At 36.8% G+C, this 25,367-nt stretch overlaps 1 protein-coding gene across 1 annotated transcript; it reads left to right on the top strand.

Annotated features, from left to right (window-relative positions):
* Positions 1–1,157: 1,157 nt before the first annotated feature.
* On the top strand, positions 1,158–16,120 carry LOC115923272. The gene is made up of 5 exons (XM_030983691.1): positions 1,158–1,304; positions 1,468–1,596; positions 5,777–5,862; positions 14,315–14,409; positions 15,696–16,120. Exons 1-5 carry the CDS (start codon positions 1,158–1,160, stop codon positions 16,118–16,120), a joined length of 882 nt encoding a protein of 293 aa, XP_030839551.1.
* The last annotated feature ends 9,247 nt before the right edge of the window (positions 16,121–25,367 follow it).

The raw sequence follows: 25,367 nt of genomic DNA, 5'->3' as shown, positions 1-25,367 counted from the left end.
TTCTTTATGTCCTCTGTACATTTTCCTGATTGAGTGATGGTACCTCCCAGGCAAACAAACGTTTCCACCTGTAGTAGTTTGGTTCCACCTATGCTGATGTTAATGTCTTGCTGCTGTTTGCTGATGACCTGGACCTCTGTCTTGACAATATTGATTTTGAGGCCAAAGTTTGAGCTCCACTGGTGTACACAATCTACAATGGACTGGAGATTATATCTCGTTGCATGCAAGAAGAACTAAATCGTCAGCGAAGCGGAGGTTGTTGATCAGATGGCCTTGGATGTTTATTCCGATATGGGTGTCATAGGTGGCATGTAACCATTTCTAGGATGATGTTGAATATTTGTTCATATTTTAAAAGCAGGAGAAGGGACACAGTTGGTACTCCTGTACTACGTCTAAATGGACGAGAAGCATCTCTGCCATGCGAAAAGGCCCAGATGTTAAATGATCACTTCTGCCAAGTATTTACCCTTGAGGATCATATTATACCTAATACCTGGCATAACGAGATTGGTGATGGCATTGCTGGAGACTTAACACGACTCCCTGACTTGACTATCAATATACACGGTATCACCAAGCTCCTCGGATTTCAATTCTGGTTTATTGTAAATAAAAACATACTGAATGAAAAGTCCGGAGACTCATACAATTCAGTTTACAAATTATAAATACATACAAGAATAAAGGAATCAATACTTTTAGCATTTTTTAAAAAAAAATATTAATTACTGATTGTGATGAACTAAACAACTAATTTCAAACAATGGTGAAATAATACATGTTCTAATTATGCAATTAAAACGTTTAAATAGTAAAACATGTTGTTACCATTTACTAAATGTCATATGCAATTTTGTAATACACTTTCAAAGTAATAAGTAGTCTTTTTTTAAAACCTAGTTAACATTTGTTTAAAAATATATTTATATATAGATGATTATCCGAGATATATGATAATACAAAATATACAATTTATGTTTACTTACAGAGTATAGTCCTATCATTTTACAGGTAGTATGAAATCTGATTTAATCTGATTAATTGGCATGACAAGAAATTAATTAATTACAGCTTGGTCACACATGGTCATAATATTGAGTGAAAATATCTATAGATTTGAATTCAGGATTCGTGTGAAGTGGGGAATGGGAATGGGACCCACGAAGGTGAAGAAAGCACACGGTCCCGATGAAATTCCCAACATCATTCTCAAAGAGGCCAAAGATGAGATTGCTCCAGTTCTGACTGCAATATTTCAGAAATCCCTAGATGAAGGTGACATCCCACTTGATTGGGAGGTCTGCTAACGTTGTTCCTATATACAAGAAAGGAGACCGTCACTCGCCAGAGAATTACCGGCCAGTCTCCTTAACATCCCACTCTTGTAAGATTTTGGAACATGTTTTTTACAGACACATCATCCAGCATCTTGATGATCACAATTTCTTAAATGAAAAACAGCATGGATTTCGGAAACTCCGAAGCTGTGAGAGTCAGCTCATTCTTACGATAGAAGACCTTATACGATCATTCGACCAGGGTACTCAACAGGACGTCATGATTCTCGACTTCAGCAAGGCTTTTGATAAGGTACCCCATCAAAGACTTCTCTTCCTACTTCACAAGTGTGGCATTCAAGGCCAACTTCTCTAAACCCCCCCCCCCTCCCTCCACTCCGTGAACGGAGGGATACCATGCATGTTACCGAAATGTCCGGTAAAGGGGTACTTTTTACGCACCAAAGTCCGGCTCGTAGTACACAAAAATCCGGCCCGTATTGACTTTACACACCGGACTTAGGGGGTGTTTTCAAAAGGAGGGAACAAGCATATGCGTACTTTAAATAACACTGAGTGGGGGGGGGGGGGGGGGCTCTTAAGTGGATCAACATTTGGCTGACAACAAGATCACAGAGAGTGGTCGTTGATGGGGAATGCTCAGCCTCGGCTGCGGTTCTATCAGGCGTACCGCAGGGGTCCGTCCTCGGCCCTCTCCTTTTCATCGTATATATCAACAATATTGATATAAATATCTCGTCGAGTTTAAGGCTATTTGCAGATGATTGCATACTCTACTGAGCGATTAAGACGATCGAAGACACAGTAATCCTCCAGACGGATCTGAACAGGTTATTTACATGGGCAGACAAGTGGTAAATGAAATTCAACCAAGCATACTACATAAACAGTACTACCCTCATTGAGGTAAACTACCATCCCTACCTCGGAGTGGAACTAACCAACAACTTATTCTGGGAGAACCAAGTGGATAACGTACTTAAAAAGGCATACTGTAAGCTTGGGATGATTCGTCGGAACCGGTTTGGCTTCTCTACCAAGAAGATCAGAGAAGCTGCATTCACCTGTCTATTAAGGCCTGTAGCGTGTGGGATCCTTATTTAAGTAAAAATATCAACAAACTAGAGGGAGTCCAGAACAGAGGGGCTAGATTTGTCACTGGAAAAATATAGACGTCCATGTATGAGACCTTAAGAGTGAGTGATCTAAAGTGGTAACCGCTACAGAGTCGACGTTTTGTGGCTCGACACTCGCTCTTCTTCAAATCCATCAAAGACCAAGTAGCCATATACCCAGACCTGAATACATCACACAACCCCAGAAGATACTCAAGGGACATCATAATCTCTCCTTCTCTAACACAAGATGCAAGACGGATATTTATCGGCTCACCTTCTTTCCAAGAACCATACGGGCCTGGAATTTACTTCCCCCAGCATCTTTGCCTGCGACTCAGTTGAAACCTTCAAAACCAGACTCTGGGAGGCTATCCAAGGGGGTAATATAATCATAGTCCCTCCCCAAAACTGCAATGTGATGGGACTCCATTAAAAAATGTTCTAGATGCAACAAACACTCTCTCTTGAACGATAACGTTCTTATTGGTCTTCTATATATCCCTCTTGTTGTAGCATTGCCCGTTGAGCCTGCCATGGTGGATAGTATAGGTCCAATAGATGAATAGAGCTGGAATGGGAGTCAGATTAGTCCCAGATTGATGAGTCACTGCAAGTCATGACCAGCAAACAATAGCTGGGGGAATCCGCTGTTATTGTTGTGTATAATCTTAGCCAATCTACCAACGAGAAGAAATAGCGAGTGCTACGATGGGTAAATCCAACAAGCAAAACGGGTATATGGGACCAGCAATAAAAAAAAAAGGGTTCCAAAACATGAAAATGGTCTCACATAAAAGTTGATAAAGAGGTAGTTTCCAGCCACCAGCAGACTCCAAAAGACACTCCTATAGGTTCTCCTAAGTTCCATATGGTTACATAGCTCCAGGTATTATTCAAAAGTGTATAAATCAGCAAAAGACACCATACTCTTACCAAGCTTCACTTTTCATGACCTCACTATCGAAGAAGAACTTCAGATCAATTCATAGTCTAAGTTTGTTGACCTGAAATGACCTTTGACCTTAACTTAGTGACCTGAACTTATAATCACATGATTGGGGGTACTTGATAACCCTTTGGTCCAAGTTTCATTGAATAAGACCTTATACTTTCAAAATTATACTAACATTTCAAAAACTTAAAGGTAAAGACCAGTATTGGAAACGCCCCAATTTCAAAAAATGAATTGGAAGCTCTCATTACCAATCATGTGAAAGAATATGTTTTGACTAATACATGATGATAAAAAATTCGCCGGGAAACCGCCTACTCATTCATATATTTGGTAAATTTGTTTCTCTCATGGTCTGTGAGAGATATAGGGTAGTCCCGTATACATCTTTCTGTGTATAGTGCTTGTAACTTTACGAAGAATGGGCCAAATTTCTTATCATTTTGATGATTCCAGAACCTTGCAGATGCTAGATGCTAGATGATCAACCTTTTCTGATCGATTCCACAATGTTTCTTTCACAATGCAATCGCATGACCATAACTGGTCTTTACCTTTAACCTAAGGTTAAGTTTTTGATGTTGACGCCTCCGCCATCACCGGAAAAGCGGCGCCTATGTCTCGCTTTTTGCTACGCAGGCGAGACAAAAACTGTGAAATGTGGCGACACGGGTATAAGATGTGTGCGTCAGTGGTTATTTTACCTGACTGCTAAGAAAGCATACATGCTTGTGAGTAAGCACCCAGAGGACCGACTGCTTTAGGTCTTCTCCGACGGACCTGGTGATGAGGATTAATGCCTTACCAAAGGGCATGCACTAGCTCATCGACTTGGTTTTGAACCCCGGTCGCCGGAATACGAGACCACTGCTCTACCAACTGAGCTATCGCGCCTCCATGAACACCTCCAAGATAAATCATTGACATTGCATTCCTACAGCTTACATACATATTTGGTTCACTGTAATTATTCCCCCTGTGATTTTGCAATGCCAGTTAACTCAATAATAATAACAATAGTAATGATGATACAATAAGATGGCCAGGAAGAGTACAAGGTCATTGCAGAAAATGGTTTTAAAGTAACAACTCTCAATTTCTTTTGAATTTACATCCGTGAGCATGGATTCAGATACGATATTCAAAATCAATACTATGGATATAGTATCATATGTGTCAAAACCATAGAAATATGTTCTGCAACATTAAAAACGCTTACGTTCAGAGGCGACACACCGGGGGAGAACAGCTCCCCCTCCCTTTCCCCCACACCTTTTCAAGTACCCAAAGATTGCCCTTTTCTACATAGGAAAATTGCCCCCTTGCAACATCAGATAAGTGCCCCTTTTTATTTATAATAGGTGTCTGTTATACATTCTTTGAAGTGTTACTTACCACTTCTGATAAGTACCCCCATTCATCTATGATAATTGCGCCCATTTACTTTAACAAGTAGCCCTTCCCCTTCTGATGAGTGCCCCTTTGATCTCCGATCAGTGGTTCTTTTTATTTTGACACTTGCTCCTTTTCTTTGTAATAAGATCCCCTTCTCTTGTTCTAAATGACATTTCTTACATCTCTGAAAATCATAAATGCATCTATTAAAAAATGATAGGTGTCACTTTTCATTAGATAAGTGCCCATTTATTTGTGATGAATGCCTCTTACCTTTCTGATATTCATCTGGGATGAATGCCCCTTTTCAGGCACAAGAAGCGCCCCTTATCAATTTTGATCAGTGTCCCATCGCCTCTTGTAAATCACCGTTTTAGAATCTGAGTAATGCCCATTTTTTGGTTTAAAGGTAGTACAAAGTTTCGGTACGGGGTCATGAATTTGGTTCAAATGTAAATACTGGAAGCATATGCGATCCTACAATTTTCAATAATCGCTGTCGCGGTTGAAATCGAGTCCAAAGTGTATATTGTAAATAATAAACTCTTCATGTTGTATACATGTAGCTCCCCCAATATTAATATTACTGTAGCTTTAACATAATGTCTCTTGACTAAAATCGACCGTTTGGCTATTCCCGTTGGAAAATTATTTATCAGAACTGCATATTTCGAGATTTTCATGGTCGCAGCTATTATTGTATGGCCGTAGGCGCTATACATGTATTTGAAACTTATTTGGAGCACAGGTAAATTTTGATATATTCAATTTCTCTAAAGCAGAAGTGTTTTAGGGGCTAATTTTTTCTAGTGCTTATAATACATCCACAGGGGCATCCAATTATATAAACATTTTAAAGGATCACTACCTAGCTCATATTCAAAATTTCAAAAAACTTTGCATTACCTTTAACTACGTGCCCCTTATCCTTTCTAATCAGTGCCATTTTTTCTTCAGTTAAATCCCCCTTCAAATTATATATTTCACCTTGTGGTTTCCCTTTGTAGGTAATCACCAAGACCAACTTCCATCGTATGACTGCAACTGCTCTAATTGGTCGTTCTGGCACTATCACCATCGCAGGCAACGATAGGTAAATACTATACGCATATAGATTCCATTGAAGGGCATGGTTAAAATCATTGTCCAAGGGGGTCTTGAAACTGCACTGTGCCCCAAGACGTTGATGGGTAAAATGTAGTTTTGACAACAAATTTTGCCGATTCGTGTTTTCAAACTTCAATAATGTACAACTTTCTTATTTTTAATTGGAATTAGCACAAAAACTTTCATAGACCTGCTCGTCTCATTTTATTTCTTTTGTAACAAAAACAACAACTCAATATCAGGGATGACTTCCCCTTTAAAGGTACTATGTCCCTTTTGCAGCCAACCTCAAATTCTATAGAACGATGCAGGAATCATGAATATGGCATGTATGTCCTATCTGTGAAATTTAAACGTTCACTGTCAGACACTATCGAGTGACTGACTGACTTTTTTCTTCTTTGGTAATAACATACATAACATTAGCTGTAAAGGATACATGAGCATTTGTCTACATCAATAACCCACTTCTTGTAATGGCTAATATTAAACTGATTGAATCTTTGCGCAGCATAAAACGTACGAGCATTCGGTACAATGAGCTAAAAATGAAGACTATTAATTATTGGCTCTATAGCTCCTAAGTCGATTTGACGACTGATAGTCGTTATTTTCCCACTCAAAGACATTTTCAAGCCCCCCCCCCTTTTTTTTTTTTAGGGAAGTTTTAAATTAGTATTAACTTTCAAATGCCGTTGGAATTTAACCTTTTCATTTTTTGGGCCTCCAAATGGGACTTAGTACCTTTAAACTCCCGAGACAACCACTTCCAATTATGTAGCCTACGTGGGGTATTATTGTTAATCAATGAATTTTTGATGAGTTTTTAAAGGGTGGATCTTAGCATGTTGCAAAAAGGAAAAGAAAGATAACCAAGGATATGTATTTAAAATGTCACTTTTTTAAAGGAAGATGATGAAAATGTAGAGATCTTCATTAGACATTACATGTCGCATAAGCATTGGATTTTTAGAGGAAGAAAGAAAGGAGTTTGAACGGTAATTAAATGAAACTTTGCACCTCTAAACTGCTGGTTTATTCATCGGCTTAAAGGGAAAGTCCACCCCCAAAATAAGTTTGTTTCGATAGAGGCAGAATAATAAGAAAATCAGGTGAGTGAAAGTTTGAGCAAATTCTGAATGAAAATAAGAAAGTTATGAATTATTGAAGTTGTGATCAATCAAATACAAATTGGCAACTCTGTGACTTATTATACGAGCTCTCCTTCATTTGCTTTGTGCATAATATTCCATAAAATCATGTTTTCTTCGTTATTGATGACGGAATATATATTTGTTCCTTGCAGGGGGAGTATAGAAACATATTTGCAATTATTATAATTAGGGTGCATGTATGGTTGAAATTTTTCTTGAGGGAAAATGAAAATTTTAGATTTTTTTAGTACTGAGCAAATGGAAGTTGAGCTCGCATGATACGTCATAGAGTTGCCAATTTGTGTTTGATCACAACTTCAAAAATCCTTACTTCCTTATTTTTAATCGGAATTTGCTCAAACTTTCACTGACTTGTTTCTCTCATTTTTCTACTCCTATTAAAACTAACTTAATTTCAGGGTGGACTTCCCCTTTAACATTTTTGTATCATGACATATTTTTTTATATTTTTTTTATACAGTAAACGTCACTCTCGAAGAACAGCAAAACACTTTGCACGGATAATAAAGACAAATGATTGTTATGTAAGTAACCACTCTCAATTTGTTTGAATATTACCAAGAAACTGTCAGTTTTTGTCTGTAACTTTGAATCATATTTGTTCTAGATATACTGCCATTTGGATTTTATCTTACATGATATGATGAGAATGTTCAAAGCTGTATGGCACTGTTCATTAAAATGCCATGAAAAAAGGGTTCATACAGTAGGCTCATAATAACAAATTATTCAAGCTGTATAGCACTAATTTCACAAGAAAGATTGAGTCATAGCAGACTATCTACAAGTCTGAATATGCATGTCCCATAATATTTTTTCAACAATTTTGCAGTTGGTCACTTTTTATTAAGTACACTTACACGTACTTGTCTATATTTTTCCCATGTATACGTTATAAAGTGTTAAAAACAACTTTGGAATGTGGCGACAAGGGTATTAGATAAATCACTTGCATATTGAGGGAGCCAGGCGCCTTTGAATGCTTTTGCAGATAAATGGCGCTATACAAATGCTGTTCATCATCATCATCATCATCATCGATAACTTAAGTTTACTACATGGCAGCAGATATCTGTAGCATCAGCAACATAATGAACAGAAATTATATGTATGCTACAGAACGTCTGTCCAAAGTGTAACAATTGTGATGATAGAATCCTTGTTTGCACTCCCACTTGTAATATCACTATGTCTGGGTGCCTCATTTATGCATTTCTCTCGTAAAATGTAACATTTCTGCTACGGTTGTCAAGGTTGTTTATAACATATGTAAATTAACACGTGTCCTTTGATAAATAAATATATGATATATATATATCAATCAGTAGAAGTTATCACTAAAATATCAAAATAAATGACTTATAGAACAAGCCTAGGTAGCTGAGATAGAACAAAAGTAAATAAAACAAATGTACAACCCTTGTAATAAGTTGATTCATATGAAAGCTGTAAAATGACAGAAACGGAATGGAAAAGTTTGAATGATTCGGACCAATAAAAAAGAATGAATGTTTGAAATATGAAATCACTAAGTCGATATGCGAATCTTAAAGGGGAAGTTCGGCCATTGGATTGTGACGTAGCATTTGCCTTGTACACAAATACAGTTAATTTCTGTTTTTTCTCGTAAGTTCTTACTCCCTTAGGGCACTACTCAAAATATTTTATTATAGGTCTTCTAAAAGGAATAGATCTTCATGAGCAATGAAATTTGGAAAAAATAACATTTTAGTCATTTTACATGTTGGAACAGATGGGAAAATAGTCTGGCACTACATCACATTGACATTACCGCTTCAACCAATTTGAATTACCCATATGGATAATGATTACAACATCCAAAAAATCATACCTTTCTCATATTTAGTCACATTTAATAAAAACTTGTTGTCTCTTTTAGTTGGATTTCCCTTTAACCTGAAGGTAAAATTGGTCATACGTGTCAAAACTATAGAAACATACTATGTTCTGCAACGTTACAAATGCTTACGTTCAGAAGCGACACACCCGGGGGAGCAAAGTGCCCCATCTCCCCCTACCCCACATTTTTAAGTATCCGAAGATTGCCTCTTTCTCCGTAGGAAAAGTGCCCCCTTTTAACATCAGATGAGTATCTCTTTAAAAAAAAGTAGGTCCCTGTTTTACATTCTATTAAAGATAAAGTTGAGTTCTGGTGAAAAAAACAAAATGAATTCTCACAGAATCAAACGAAAATTACACTAAATGTTCAAGATTACAAATAAATGTCATTTGTCAAACAATTTTGGTAGAAAATGTATACTGGCTGAGTAATGAGCATAGAAAGATTAGGAAATCAAGGTTAGTAGCCTCGACACCATTTGTGTAGTCAAATATACATCTTTCTGTGTACAGTGCTTGTTACTTTGCCAAAACGGGGCCAAATTTTGATGACTCCTTTCGGCCGGCGCGATTTTCAAATTTTCGGGAGCAAAAAAAAGAAAAGAAATAGTGCTCATTCCCCCCTCTCGAACTTTGCAGTACACACCATTACTTACATGCTATATGCTCAACTTTTTCTGATCCATTCCACACCTTTTCTTTCACAATGCAATCGGATGACCAGGGCCCCGTCTTACAAAGAGTTGATATTGATCCGAATCAATATCAAGTCCCTAAATCAATCACAAGTTTGCAGTCTCCCATCTCTTATGTACATAGTTGTGATTGATATCAATCACAAATAAGTTGCGATTGATATCAACTCTTTGTAATACAGGGCCCAGAACTCACCTTTATCTTTAAGTGCTGCTTACCATACCCCCTTCATCTATGATAATTGCTCCTATCTGCTTGATATCTAAGAGCTGCCCCTTTTACTTTGTAACAAGTGCACCCTTCCCCTTATGATATGTGCCCATTTTGACCTCTGATAAGTCGCCCTTTTTATTTTGACACTTGCCCTATTACTTCTTACTCTTCTCAGAAATGCCTTTTGTTACACCTTTGATTTGATTTGATTTATTTATTTTCCACTCAAATATCCACAAGTTAAATGACGTATATAAACCATACAGTATTACAATATATAATAGAACAAATGAATTATAAAAGTAACGAAATACTGACAAGTATGTTCATAATAAAAAAAGTTTACAGAGTACATTTAAGTTTGATAATAAGACAAAATATTTTATATTGCTTGATTTAACTGAGAGGGGGAAAAAGGGAATCTCAGAAAAGCTATGCTTCAGTGTTGATTGAGATTCCCAGTATAAATTATAGAGATATCCACTACTACAAGATGCCTGGCTGTTTTATATGCTCAAGGGAAATTTGCCTCCCTGCTATATTATTATTATTATCACCCCTCGACGCGCCACCCACCCAGGTGCGCCTCGGGGTGATAGCAGGGAGGCAAATTTCCTGAGAGCAGTATAGAAACAGCCAGTCCTGTGGGGGGGGGGGGGGGGGGGTGGTCACAGATCCTAAGTTGAACTTAAACATTTTGGAGAGCCATTTGTAGTGTTAAAATAAAATATATTCATATGCGAAATATCAAGTATTTTAGATTTTCTATAAATTCCACATCAAGAACATGAAATCTCCTTGATAATAGAAAAATATGAATGATTTGAATCAACATTTTATGTCTTTCAAAATAACTTTTACAAATAGTTTCAAAGATGCTAACTGCTTTCCATAATTTTTAAGTCCAACTGAGAGATAAGTTCAACTTGGGATCTTTGTGAAACACCCCCTGGAGTATTAAAGCAGTCGATATCCCTATGCTGAATTCAAACAAAAAGTATTATTTATTATTTGACCGATAGCCTAATTTTTTTTTTGAGAACACATCATATACCAGTTTTTCTAGGCTATAGCAATGGGAACTAAGTCTAGAGAGTGTTATCAGTAAAACCTGAGGAAACTGCATCATCTGAAATCGCACTTCCTATCAAAATAGGCATCTGCTCGATGATAGCATCCACTCGTGATATATTATTTTTTCTTCTTACTATGTTACCATTAACAAGAAGAAGAAAGTCCTTCCTTATTAACCAAAAAACTGACATATTAGCTCATATAAAAGTGTCACATTTAAGCAATGAACTTGAAGTGACTTCCAATATAATGCTAATCATATTTATCGACAGTTTTCCAGAAGTTTCCGAGTCAGTAGTCGTTATAATTTGTTTAATATATATACAAATAGTACTTTTTGAGCAAACCATATTTTGGGGGAAATGTTTTATGAACTTTTTAAAAATCATATCGTTTACTCACATTTTGCTCAAAATCATCCCAAACCTATTTAATGTAATATCATCTTATCAAAAATGTGATTTTATTTTAATATGACACCCCACACGGTAAAATAAGGTTTTGTTAAACAGAAATCACCAAAATCTTTCATCAGTAGTTTAATACATGGCGACAATTTTGAAAATTGGCCGCTGTTTTTTTCCAGCAGCATACTTTCAAGGTAGTCTACCTAGACATTTTGCAGGAAGGTGCCCTGAACACTACATACCCAACTTCCCTCTACAATACTTCATGTATTAAAAACCCGATTCCCCCTTCTCCCCCCCCCCCCTCCCAGATAATATGTTCATACATTGTTCTCATTAATACATAACACAGCACCCGCTCATACACGCAAAAAACTGAGGTGCTAAATGTTGGGTGCTGAGTGAGATTCTGCACTTGAAGTGCCAAAATCAGCACTTGACGGGTTAACTTTAACAAGGAAACCGAAACGTGCTGAATATTTGAGTGCAGAAAACGAGTGCTATAACAATATGCAGCACTTAACATCGATTGCTGACTGCATAACCTGATCTGATTGGTCGGTTAGTATAATAGCTGTTACCTTGTGAATATTTGTTTTTGAATCAAATTCAGCTAAGAGATTCTTACATTCTTCATTCTCCAGGTCAATACCCAAGGCCTCAAAAGTCTGAATAACTTTGCTCCTTAAACTGTCAACAACATCAGTATTCAAAGCTGTTGCAGCAGATAACACTCTGTTTGTCATAGCATGGGTCATGTTGGTGTTTGATAAAAGAGAACCAATGAAAAATGCAAAATGTGTAGAACAGGTGAATATGCATGTGACACCTGTTCTACACATTTTTACATAATAGCAGTGAAGGGATGTTCCTTTGTCTACCTAAGGAACTGTATATTTTGTCCGCTTTCATTGTCTGTCATATTCATAGTGTCTTGTACTGTCATTATGCATTGCTCCATCTTGTTCTTGTAGTAGGCCTATCCTATCATCATCATCATCAAATGCATCATCTGCTGCAGGATTATGCACTTCACCAACAGCAACACCCAAATCAGCATCAACTAGACCCTCCATACCCTGTACAACTTCAGGTTCAGGTTCTTCTTGTGGATGTTGGTTTAATAAATGTTTCCTGTAAGAGTTGAAAGTGGTAAATGACGAAGGACATCCACCTTGACCACATACCAAATGTAGATGGGGCATGTCAAACAACGCATGAGTTAGCACTTGCACAAGGGCTATTCTGCTAGCACCCAAAAGAGAGCAAAACTTGGCACTTTAAGTGCACAACAGTCAGCTCCTTTGGGTGCTAGCAAAGTAGCCCGGGTGCAAGTGCTAACTCAGCACTTCGAGTGCAGTCACTATGCGAGCTCCTAAAAAGTGCTAAAATTGAATCTTTAAGTGCTAAATTTAGCACAACAGTCAGCTCCTTTGGGTGCTAGCAAAGTAGCCCGGGTGCAAGTGCTAACTCAGCACTTCGAGTGCAGTCACTATGCGAGCTCCTAAAAAGTGCTAAAATTGAATCTTTAAGTGCTAAATTTAGCACTTTATGAGTGATACAAATTAGTGACATTTTTAGCAATGTCCAATTAAATGTAGCAAAGTAATTGGAATTATCAGGAAAACACAAATTGACAACATTCTGTTTAGCGAGCTTTAGACAATTTCATAAACATTTATTTTCCTAGTTATTGATAATGGAATTCTAAATTTGTTTCATACAGAGATTGTTAAAAAAAAAAAATCACATTTGCCATAATTACACACTGGGTAAATGTATGATTGAAAATATTCCTGAGGGAAAAAAAATAATTGTCTTTTTTTTGTAGAGGGGAAATAGGAGAGGATCTCGCAAAATACGTCACAGAGTTGCCAATTTTTGTTTGCTTAATCGCAACTTTAAAAATTCATATCTTTCTTGTTTGTAGATAAATTTATTCTCAAACATTCACTGACCTGTTTCTTTCATTTTCTGCTTTTATTAAAACCAACTTAATATCCGGGTCGACTTCCCCTTCAGGGATATTTGGAAAAAGAAAAAAAAAAATCACAAGAACCCAATTTTCTGGGCAGGGTCTATATAGGGACATGCCACCAAGGACATGCACATACATCATTGCTTTCCTTCAATTCGCATTCATGTTTGGTTTACTTAAATTTAATCCCATCGATTTTGGCAAGTACAGTTTACAAAATTTCTGGCCCGGAACGTCTTCTTAACTGATCTTGTATATCCTTTTATTTTCCTAACCTTTTCTTTCAGACTCGGTTAATATCAGACTACAAGTTTAAGTACATTTGTGGGAGGTACGATCTGCCGTTTAGCGTACATATCTGGCCTTTCGTAAGGTCACATCGGCGATATTGTGAAGCTAGAAGGTAAGATCTTGTTGCCTCCCGAAAGTGAGTGGTCTGTCTGGTTGAGCTAATCTATAAATGTTTACTCACTAGATTTGAAGTGTAATTCTATTTTTAAAATGTCAAATATCGGTGAAACCATAGGCTTTTTTTAGTATCCTCCTTTTTTGTCATTTTTTTTTTTTTTTGGGGGGGGGGGGGGCGGGGGTAAAATCATTATGTGTTGTTTTATTTTTATTCGAAAGGGCATTTAAACTACATGTTTCTGTTACAAACATTATTTTTTCTCTTTTCCTCAAACAAGGTCTTTATTTCCATAATTTGAATACATGTTTACATTAATTACCCAATGGAAACGCTATTGCAAAAGAAGGATGATAACACGTTCAGTCATGTTAATAAAAACAGAAGAAAACTGGGGTAATTATTGTTGAGTGTCAAGTCTGAAAGAATACACTTTTATTATTATTATATATTATAAATTGCCGTAGAAAGATACAGTGTACAATCCAAATCTAAATTTGTCCTCCCATCTCAAGTACAGTAAAGATCAACTGTACCTTCATTTGGAAAATCTCACAAATCGACACCCCCTCTCTTAGCCCAGCACTGACAAGAATTTGAAATCTTACTTCATTCCATTCCCAATCCAGCCCTGCGCATGGGAAACCTTATTATGCCTTCTACCCGGTCTTCCGACACGGATCGTCTATTACGATCCTCCATTCAGGTGAAATTACAGTCAGAGGTAAGCAGAGTTAAAGACTATTCATCTATCTATCTAAGTTCCAAAGCTTGGAGGCAATTTGGGTGACAACAAAATGGACCTTAACACATATAGGTTCTCCACAGCTTTCTGTCTTCGACTGGCTTGTTAAATATCAGTCCATGCCCCTAGCTGGTCCGCCCTTACTCTTCTCACATTAATACCTCCGTGAAATTAGATGGTGTTTGCTTGGCTATTTTCCATCTAGTTGCACGCACAAACCATTACAACAGTCGTCTCTCCACAATAGACCATTTTCGTAACGTAACCAAATTTAATGCATTGGTCTTTGTGAAGTGCCTCAATACAAATTATTTCATTCACCTGATAAGAATAATAGTATTTCCATAGTCAGCATGCAAACTGCATATATTAAGTGTTGCTAGGAAGGTAAAGCCATAATGTTTGTCCTACCTGGCAACAACAGTATGCAGTTCAAATTATGTCTATTGAAATACTATTATTCTTATCAGGTGAATGAAATAATTTGTATTCAGGCACTTCACAAAGACGTATGCATTACATTTGGTTACATTACGAAAATGGCATATTGTAACGATGTGATCGTGTTTCCCTATGTAACTCTAAACTTTCTTTCTCACTTTCTTGCTGGACGTAGCTAAGTTTAGTAAGTAAGAATGGTATTTTGTGTAGGTAGCCTTTCGTTGTTACAATTTATTTGACACATTATTGTGCAATCATATTGGATGTGTGGCGTAACATTAGTTATACAGGCTAATGGTTACTGTAATCATAGTACCAAATTGGTCAATCAAAATGGGCCTTTGACTGGCACTTCACTATTAGACAAGTTGGCATGTGGATTAGTAATTTAGATATGGCAAATGTAGGCAGAGTAAAGGATCTTTGGACTAACATGTTACCTAGGTGGAAAAACAAAGTATTTCATTGTTAGTATTTGCCACTTATTGTAAGGAACGATCTTCCACTACTACATGTAGGCAAGTGGATTGATATGTTGGCCTTTCCCTTATTTAGTTGTACCTTAAGGTATTGATTTTGAGGATACTTTTGTTTCAGCAGTTCTTTGCGGAAAATGTCCTCCATGATGTTACATTGCCTTGTTCTAACAGGCTGTATTTTCTTCTTCCAAAATAGAAGTTTATCATAGAATAACAAATTTGCCCTGTAGTGTCCATAATTATAGGCTGAATGATCACATAAGGCACATTGTAACATGTTTGCTTTTCCCAACACAAATAATGTAACTAGTATCTTGTGTTTTTCCCCCTTTTTTCTGATAACAGCCCGATCTGAAGCCAACATCATTGAAGCCATAAAGCACATATACCCCTTGGTTGAAGCTCATCAAAAGCCACTCACCGAGGATATCATACAGAAGAGACTAGCCAGGAATCGCATAAGAGATGAAATTAACGAGGATGAGGAAGAGATCACTGACGCCGAAGACGAGGGCGCCGGAGACGAGGGCACCGAAGACGAGGACTTCGGAGACGAGGACGCCGGAGACGAGGACGCCGAAGACGAGGGCGCCGGAGACGAGGGCGCCGGAGACGAGGGCGCCGGAGACGAGGGCGCCGGAGACGAGGGCGTCGAAGACGAGGACACCAAAGACGAGGACTTCTTAGACGAGGACTTCGGAGACGAGGACGCCGAAGACGAGGACGCCGCAGACAGTGACAGTACTTTATTGAAATATGATTTCAAATAAAAAGAAGTACAATAATCGAAACATAACACAATGTATACATACTACGAGAGAATAAACGGCTGGATGGCCATCTCTTAGCATCCACAAACACGGTGGCGCCGTTCCGCCGAGGGGTCCAGAATTTGATACAGATAAATAGAAATATGATATCAAAAGCCACTATAAACAAAATGAATAAATATACAAACAGTCTTATTTTACAATTCAATCAAATAAAGTAATTTATTAGGGGCGATACATTTTGATTAAGGTTCATTTCTGTCAGAAATAAGTTCACTGGTTAATTGATTGAAATAGGAGCATAGGGGGTCTAAAAACAAATCACTAGTGAAACTGTTATGTCATCAACTTTATTTAAAACTTGGGATTAATTCATTAAATAAAGTACGGAATGGAACTATTATGAGGAAGATATGTATCTAAACAGGCTCTTCGATAGTATTCAGATTTTGGTTATGGGATGGCTAGCTAGGTTCACAATTGAGCGAAGGCAATATTGTGGTGTTAAAAATTCAAACATTTCATGTAAATATGGTGCAGTAATGTTATGATTTGTTTTAAAGTTCATTATTAGAGATGATGTCGACAGGGATTTACACTAAGAATAATTCGAATTGCCCTATTTTGCAGCGTCTGTGATAATTGGTATATTTCTGAGAAGAGGAACCTCTTACAATATCTACATAATCAGGCTGAGGCAAAATAAGGAATTCGTAAATTATTTTCAAATTCGTAACATTAATATATAATGCCGAACAAGCCCTTAAGTCGAACTAACGGTACATTTATTCTGAATATGTAGCTCCCATTTCGGCGGTTGATCTACAATAACTTCTAGATATTTGACATGTTCTTTGTGCTTAAAGGGGTTACCACGTACTTGGACATTTAAGATATTATGCTTGGTTAACATATAGTGTAAGATACTAATCTCTGTTTTGTAAGGACATTTTTTTTAATTTCAGTTGACGATCGGAGTATGACGTCAGAAGCGATGGTTTTTTGGTTGAATTTTTGGTCTGCCGAGTGGGGGCGTAACAATTTAGCTGCAAATGATTCTCAATTTTGGGAAAATTCAATTCAATTCAATTCAGAACTTTATTTCAGACTCAACTACACAAGGCAGAGGTCCATATAAAACATATGTTACATAGATATATAGGGAGTATAAACATGATGAGTATAATAACAACAAAACTATACAAAGAGTATAACTAAACTATACTAGGTCTACAATACGTACAAACACTCTAAACTCTAAGAGTAACATGTAACCTGCAAGGTTGATAAAAAAACAAAAACACATAATAAACTAACTCTAAGCTGTACCTATACTGTAAGATTAAAATAAGCACATGTATAACAATCAATAACAATCTATTGAAGTTGTATCTTGTAACAATCTGTCTCTGTTCAACTAACCAGAACGATAAACTTATGATAAATAACTATTATAAAAAACAAACAAACAAGGATACTGGAATCCTTGGTAACAGGAACATAATAGTCAATTGCCATGTGTCAGCAGGCTATTCAGCCAAAATCTCCAGAGGCCCGATGTGTACCTAAGACAACTATACGAGGGGTTCACTAACATCTTTAAAATACCATTCTCAGACACATCCACTCTCTGGATGAACTTATACATAAGATTTCGTAATACAGCCGAACAGGCTGGAACATTCAACTCAGCAAACATTTGACTAGCACTAAAGTATCTAGGTACCCTAAGAAGCATTCTCATGGCATCATTATAGGCAACAGTAAGCCTGTACAAACTGCTCTTCTTAAAATTACACCACAGATGCGCAGTGTATAGAGGTGTACAGTATGCCCTAAATAAAGCCACCTTCACATCCGGAGAACACATATGAAATTTCCTAACAAGCATATTACCTTGAGCATATAATTTACGACACTGTCTACTAATATCTTTATCATCACTGAGATCCTCAGTAAAGAAATGACCAAGATACATGGCCTCTGTACAGACATTGAGTTTAGCTCCACACAAATAAAAATCCGGGAATACCAATCTACGGTGTTCCTTACATCTAATTATCATAACATGACTCTTTTTTGCATTATATTTCACATCATTATCATATCCATAATGAGAACAAATCTTGAGCAGACTCTGCAACCCAGCAGTTGACGGGCTAATAATAACGAGATCATCTGCATACATTAAATGATTGACTACCATACCACCAACTACACAGCCTTTTTTACAAGCATTCAGATTGTCAGATAGACCATCCATGTACAGGTTAAAGAGAAAGGGAGAAAGAATACCACCTTGTCTAACACCATTACTGACATGGAATGGTTCAGAGACACTACTTCCCCATCTAGCCATCATTGTTTGATGGGCATACCAAAACACGAGTATCCTAATCAGGTACTTAGGAATACCTCTATCAGCCATTTTCGTAAAGTCATCCTTCTGAGTGCTATCAATATTTAGTATTTCCAGACAAGCCTAATGTTGTGAGTACAATTTGAACATATGATGTTGATAATTGATAACCAGCCGTCAGTTTGAGTTGGGTGTTGGTTTTATACAGGTCATAGTTTTCAGATAATTTGATGTATAACATTTGTTATGAAAGTGATTTGTACACACAGTAACTTTGTATGATGCATTACACGTGCAGTTACATAATACGGTGCATGTGTGTAGCGCTATGGGGATAGTCTGTTGTACAGACCGTGTTGTGTTATTTTAATATCATTTATATATAGGCAGTCGTATAAAGTGACAGAATGAAGATAAATTCTGGTAACTGTAGACATGTATATAAAGAGGAATTTAGGGTAATATGTGTAGAGCCCAAAGGGTTATTGATATTTCATTTTGGAACAGTGTAATATGTAATTTCAGTAAACATGCATTAATCATACAACTAATTTGATGCAAGATTGATTGTAAACACAGTTTAAAATTGACATATTATCTATGATTGTTTAATTCTGATTAAATTTCAGGTTGAACCGCCTTTTGTGAATGGTATCGCATCATGCTTGAAATTGTCGCTATTTATTGAAGTGCAGTCAGTCCGATTGGTTGGTTATACGCTACATATAGCCCAGGTCGAAAAAAAAACAGTTGAAACCAGTTGGATTTTCAACTGGTATCTACTGGAAACAACTGGTACCAGTTGAATCCAGTTGATGGAACTGGAATATGTGCCAGTTTATTCTACTGGTTGCAACTGGATTCAACTGGTACCAGTTGAAACCAGTTGACACAACTGGTAAACTTCACACGCACCAGTATATCCCAGTTGAAACCCATTGACCTTACTGGCACGTGCTGAAAACAAACCAGTTGATTCCAGTTGAAACCAATTAACATTACTGGTAAATTGTTACACCAGTTGATACCAGTTAAAAACAATAGGCCTTACTGGTACATCTGCCAGTTGATTCCAGTTTAAAACCCATAAAACCAAAGTGGACAATTTGAGACCAGTTGTTTCCTGTTGGAACAAATTAAAACCCAACTGGGTGTAGTTTACAAGTTGATTCCATTTGAAAGCCATTAACTATAGGCGTATTGGTATATTATTAGACCAGTTGATACCAGTTAAAACCAATGGGTTTAACTGGAAATTCATAACTTCATTCCAGCAGAGTGACCAAACTGGACCATTTTGATACCAGCTGATTTCAGTTGGAAACCAGTGAATGCATAATTACCAGTTGCTTTACAATTTGAAAACCAATACAAGATTACCACTTGAATTACCAGTTGAAACCCGTAGATGATTACCAGATGATTTACTAGTTGAAAACCAGTAGATGATTGCCAGTTGATTTACCAGTTGAATTCAGTTCAATTTATCTAATGCATGTTCATGATTAATTTGCATGTTTTCACAGAAAATGTTATTATTATCATGATCTGTCAAGCAAAAGTGACAATTAATTAATGCACATTAATTTTGTGATTTATATTTTATTAGTCAATATATGTCTGATCGTGTTTTACATCCAATTTAAGACGTAAACATAGTTTATGTAATTGATAACCAGTAAAAACATGTATAATTTTGTATATATCTATGTATGAGCTCGCAAGTACTTAATTAATCTTATACTCAAATGTAATGCGCCTCAAATGATTATGTGATGGGGTCTAGCAAGAGTCTAAGTAAATGTGGTCTAGCTGGTTGCCAGATGCTAAGCAATATTGATTATTGATTATCAGCTGATTGCAGGTCGCTACTGGTTATCAACTGGTTATTGATCAACTGTTTGTTTCCAATATGTAAATTGATAAACTGGATACAACTGGTACCAGTTGGCAACTGGTGTTCCAACTGGAATCAATTGGTTACCAGTTGATTCTAGTATTCCAATATCCATATTGAATCTAGTTAACTAATTGGAATCAACTGGTACCAGCTACCAGTTGATTCCACTATACCAATTTCCACATTGAAACCAGTTCACTTAACTGGAATCAACTGGTACCAGTTGACAACTGGTCCAACTGGAATCAATTGGTTACCAGTTGATTCCAGTATTCCAATATCCATATTGAATCCAGTTCAACTGGTACCAGATAACGGTTGATTCCACTATACCATGCCGTTTAGCATCGAGAGCGTTAAGCAGATTTGAAAGGATACGTATGTAATCATTTTATTTGGAGATATGAACAGACTTTCATTTTGAGACAAAGGTGGATTGTGGGAATTGTGGCATGCAGAAGAAGGCCTCGATAGGAATTAAGTGTTAGAAACAAAAATTCAGTTGTTGTTTGCATCATAATTATTTGCTGACAGGGCATGTTTCATGCATTGCTTTAAGAATGTTTCTTGAAATTTGTATCCTGTTCACCAGGTTTAAAGGGATAATTAAGTAGTTGATATTTATATATTGAAACATATATATGGTAGCATGCTATGTTTTATTTATTTTGACAGGGATCGAAGTGTAAAGAGTTTGTAAACAGTCAAGCTAAGGAAAAAATAGTAACATATCAATACAATTACGTTATGTAAATTCATTTTTGTTGCGTTTTATTTTTGTCGTTTATTTATTTATGTATTTTTTAAGTCGATCAATGATAAATCATAGCACGGATCATTTAGCCCACTAAATTTTCTTATTTTTAGTACCAAAATGATTACTCGCCTCGTCTTCAATGATATGGATATTGTGCCCCCTCTCCAATGAAATTTTGCCTTGTTCTTTTCATTTTAGCACTCGACGCCACTGATTTATTTATATTTGCTTACCCCCCCCCCCCCACCCCTCCCGAAAAGTAACCTTTTCAATCCAGGACCCCTTTCCAATACTGGAATATACAAAGGCCCCATCCATAACCCGTGAGCATATCATATTTTTTCGTATTTGTATCCGGGAAGTTTGGAAATCGCGCAGACCGTATTTTCGCTCAGTTTTTTTTTTTTTTTTTTTGGGGGGGGGGGGGAGGCGGGCTTTGTGATCACTTACTAAAAAAAATGTTATAAAAACACTGACTAAAAAATAAAAATAATTATTACCAAAAAAAAAAAACCGGGGGCCCGGGCCAGTTCCCCCCCCCCCCCCCCCCCCAGTGGATCCTCGCCCGATTTCAGCATTATTATATATTTTTCGGTTTAAAAATATCAACACGTAAAGTTCAGGATCTTATTTTGTGGAATTTTAGTAAAAAGGAGCTCTTAACCAGCGCAGCTGAATATTTAGTATAAAAGCTGCGCTATATAAATTTATTATTTATTATTATTATTATTATTTACGATGACATTGAATATAGTGTAAAGAAAATTTAACCAAAATATATACACTTAAGAAAAACTGGTTACAATACAATATTCAGCGGCTGGTTACATGCAGCTAGACCAAGGCGAGATATGACGAGGAAATCGAAAAGAAGGGAAATGACGAGAGAGAGAGAGAGAGAGAGGGACAGCAAAGGGGAGGATAGAAAGAAAGAGAGAGAGGGGAGAGGGAAAGAGAGGGGAGTGGAGATAATACGGAGGGGAAGTGGGGGAGATAGAAGGGAGAGATAGGGAGGGAGATGAAGAGAGAGAGGGGTGGGGAGAGTGAAAGAGAGAGCGAGATAGAGAGAAGAGAGAGAAAAGAGGGGGAGAGAGATAGATAAAGGAATAGAAGAGAGAGGGGGAAGGAGAGACAAGAGAGACGTGGAGAGAGAGAGAGGAAAAGAGAGAGAGAGAGATCTTTAAAAGGCAAAATAAGAAACAAGGTAGAAAAGTGTAACAGTAAAATATTAATACACCGAAGCGTTCAGAAAAGACAACAATGGATTGGCCTGCAACGCATAGTCGCGTCCGCTCCGAAAGCCACAGAGCGCCTGCCCATGATGGGCAACATTTTAGCATTTTCAAGAAGTTCAGAGTAACTAGATAATGTACAGGCAATTTGGCAGCAAAATAGCAGATTGTAAAATATAATCAATACCCTTTCCGACAATGTTGTGTACATCATGTGGAGCTAATTGTCAAAGAGTTGACACCTCTATTAATGGAAAAACCCACATTTCTTGAATATTATGAATCCGAAAATACAGCTATAATAAAGTATTGCATCTTGTAGTGGGTCTAAAGGGTCACAACATGTGAAACTAATTGTTAAGAAGTTGATGTCACCAACTCTCTTCCAATTAATACACGAACAATGAAAAAAGAAACCTGTCAAACTGAGCTAATAGCAATTATAGATCTTAAACTATATTTTCAAATCGCCACCATCTCTCTTAAGCATATCAAAGGCAATTTGTTAATACAGGTTGGTGATATTTTCACTTCTTTATATATAGGCCTACTGCACTTTACTAAGTGCTAATGAAATGAGAGTAAAACAAACTGTTATTTGAATAATATATGTATCTTAATGAATACAAAAATACAAGAAATATGGAGCATCACGCAGGGTTTCTTCCTTCCTCCTGACTTTCCATCCAATTCTCTTTCTCTCCCTCCCTCTCTCTCTTTCCGTCGCTTTCTCTACCTCCTTCTCTCTCTCTCTTTCCCTTCTCTCTCTCTCTCTCTCTCTCTCTCTCTCTCTCTCTCTCTCTCTCTTATTCACTCTCTTCCTGTTTGGAAACTGGAATATTAAAATGGTCTACGAATACCAAAGAGAGAATTAAAAAACCAAATGAAACAGAATTGGCACAAGATGAATCTATGTCTTTTTGATATTTCACAAATGAACAATTCTCACTTGAATATTTATTGCTGTCTGACAAAACGCACATGACTGACTGTACATGTACTGTACAAAACACTGCTGTTCACAATACAAAATATTTTTGACTTCTTTGTCAAAAGTACTAATTTATATGTTTGGTTTTGCTTTAACGCAGAAAATAAGAGAAAAAGATTAATGTAAATTTGATGCAATTCTGATAGAGAGAGAGAGAGAGAGATATCTTATCAATGAATCTTAAAATTGCTGATTGCTCATACATAAATTGGCAACACTCTGTTAACCCTTACAAGCACTTCTGTTTACTGTTTGGGTGTACACATTCTAAAAATAATATTATTTTGCTTGATTCTCGATTAAGGGAAATATTATAGAGGATGTGTTTCCAATAATAAACATGCATCCAGGGTCAGGAGAAATGAAACATTTTCTTTTTGAAGAAAAAGGAATTTAAGTTATTATTAAAAAAAACTCAAAACAAGTTAAGAGGAAACCACTCTTGCTAATTTTATGTTTGGTCAATCAGACATCCCAACTTCCTTATCCTTAATCTGGTTCTCTCTCTCTCTTAGAAATTTCTTCCCTTTTTCTGCTCTTACTAAAGTCAGTGTAATATCAGGACATACTTCCCTCTTAATACTGCATGTACTCCAAACATTGCATCACCGTGTTCCACTGGGCCCTGAAATGCATATACATTACATGTAGAAATCAAATTGCATACATGTATATTAATTTAAAAATGAAGAAGAATAAAACAATCACAGTTCACTGACCTGCTATAAGAGTATCATAAAATATCAAGTACTTCACCCGAGCTGCCTTAGGCTCAAACCATAAGAAATACATGTTTCTTAACAGTTAGAAATCATGGGTGGGTCTGAAAATCATTTACAATAATCTGTTTGGTTTGCAAAAAAGCCGTGAGTGTGGCCGAAAAATGAATTTCTCTGGCCTAAAGTCAGGCTGCTGCCTAAAAACTGGCATCCCTACTCAAATCATCGAAGTTAGAATGCAATGCAGGGTGCATACATGTTGGTGCTGCTGCGTTAGATGATCCTTTGGCAGTCTCCATAGTCATGACTTGTAAACACTGTATTATAGGCATGTTCAACATTCACATAGTAAAATGCGACTCTTTCCTCCTATACGAGATCAACTATGGATGATATTTCGAGAAGAGAATTTATGACCAATTTTGTATAAATGTGGAGGGAAGCATGAAGGCTGTTTCATATGTGATGCAGTAAACCATTGCATTTTATTGTTGTTTTAATTTTTTTTACATCATGTGACAACTTTCTGTATCTTACAATACACAGTTGCGTGAGGAAACCTACTTCATAAAGACCTCTCTTGTAAGCAGCTACTTAATTTTGTGTCCCCACGTGCCATTCACACCCACACACAAAGTAACATGTTATTCCATGTAAGGACTGACCAGTGTGAACCAGCCCCAAGACTCGTTCAGATATAGCGCGGCAAAAGCGCTACATTTTTATAATGATGCAAAGTATAAATTTGCTTCACATTTTGGCATCTTATCTAAACAGAGCCTGGTTGCGGCCCGGGGGACAACTCTTGTGCACAGTAGCCATTCATTTTACATGTAAGGAAAATGGTGGCAGGTATTTTTGCTGCGTAATATCTGAATGAGCTTTTGATGTTAGTGAAAAGTAGACCTTCACGGTTTCGGTGATTTAGTTTGCCTGCCCCATTCCTGGCAACTTGTTAATGCTCATGGGAATCACGATAATGATGTTTATTTTAAATGATTTACATCCTTTGTTTTGTTTGATTTTTTTATTCTTTGTAATTCTTTTGTATACATTTTGTTTTGCCAAATAAAATAATAATAACAATATTGATAACTTACTTCAAACCCACAAATGTTAGTTCAAGCTATTGAATTCGGAGCCCTTTCTCCCATTTTCAACAATTACATTTATGAAATTGACATAACTTCTGAGTATTGATCTCACTTAGAATTACAATTTTTTATTTCCTCGTAAATATATTATGGAGCTCAAAATCAGCAACATATACATGTAAACATTGACAAATC

This window comes from Strongylocentrotus purpuratus, unplaced genomic scaffold (genome assembly GCF_000002235.5).
Source record: "Strongylocentrotus purpuratus isolate Spur 01 unplaced genomic scaffold, Spur_5.0 spur5_scaffold_13, whole genome shotgun sequence".
NCBI lineage: Eukaryota > Metazoa > Echinodermata > Echinoidea > Camarodonta > Strongylocentrotidae > Strongylocentrotus > Strongylocentrotus purpuratus.
The sequence above is the reverse complement of the archived record's forward strand: the minus strand, read 5'-3'. Positions and strand labels throughout refer to the sequence as shown.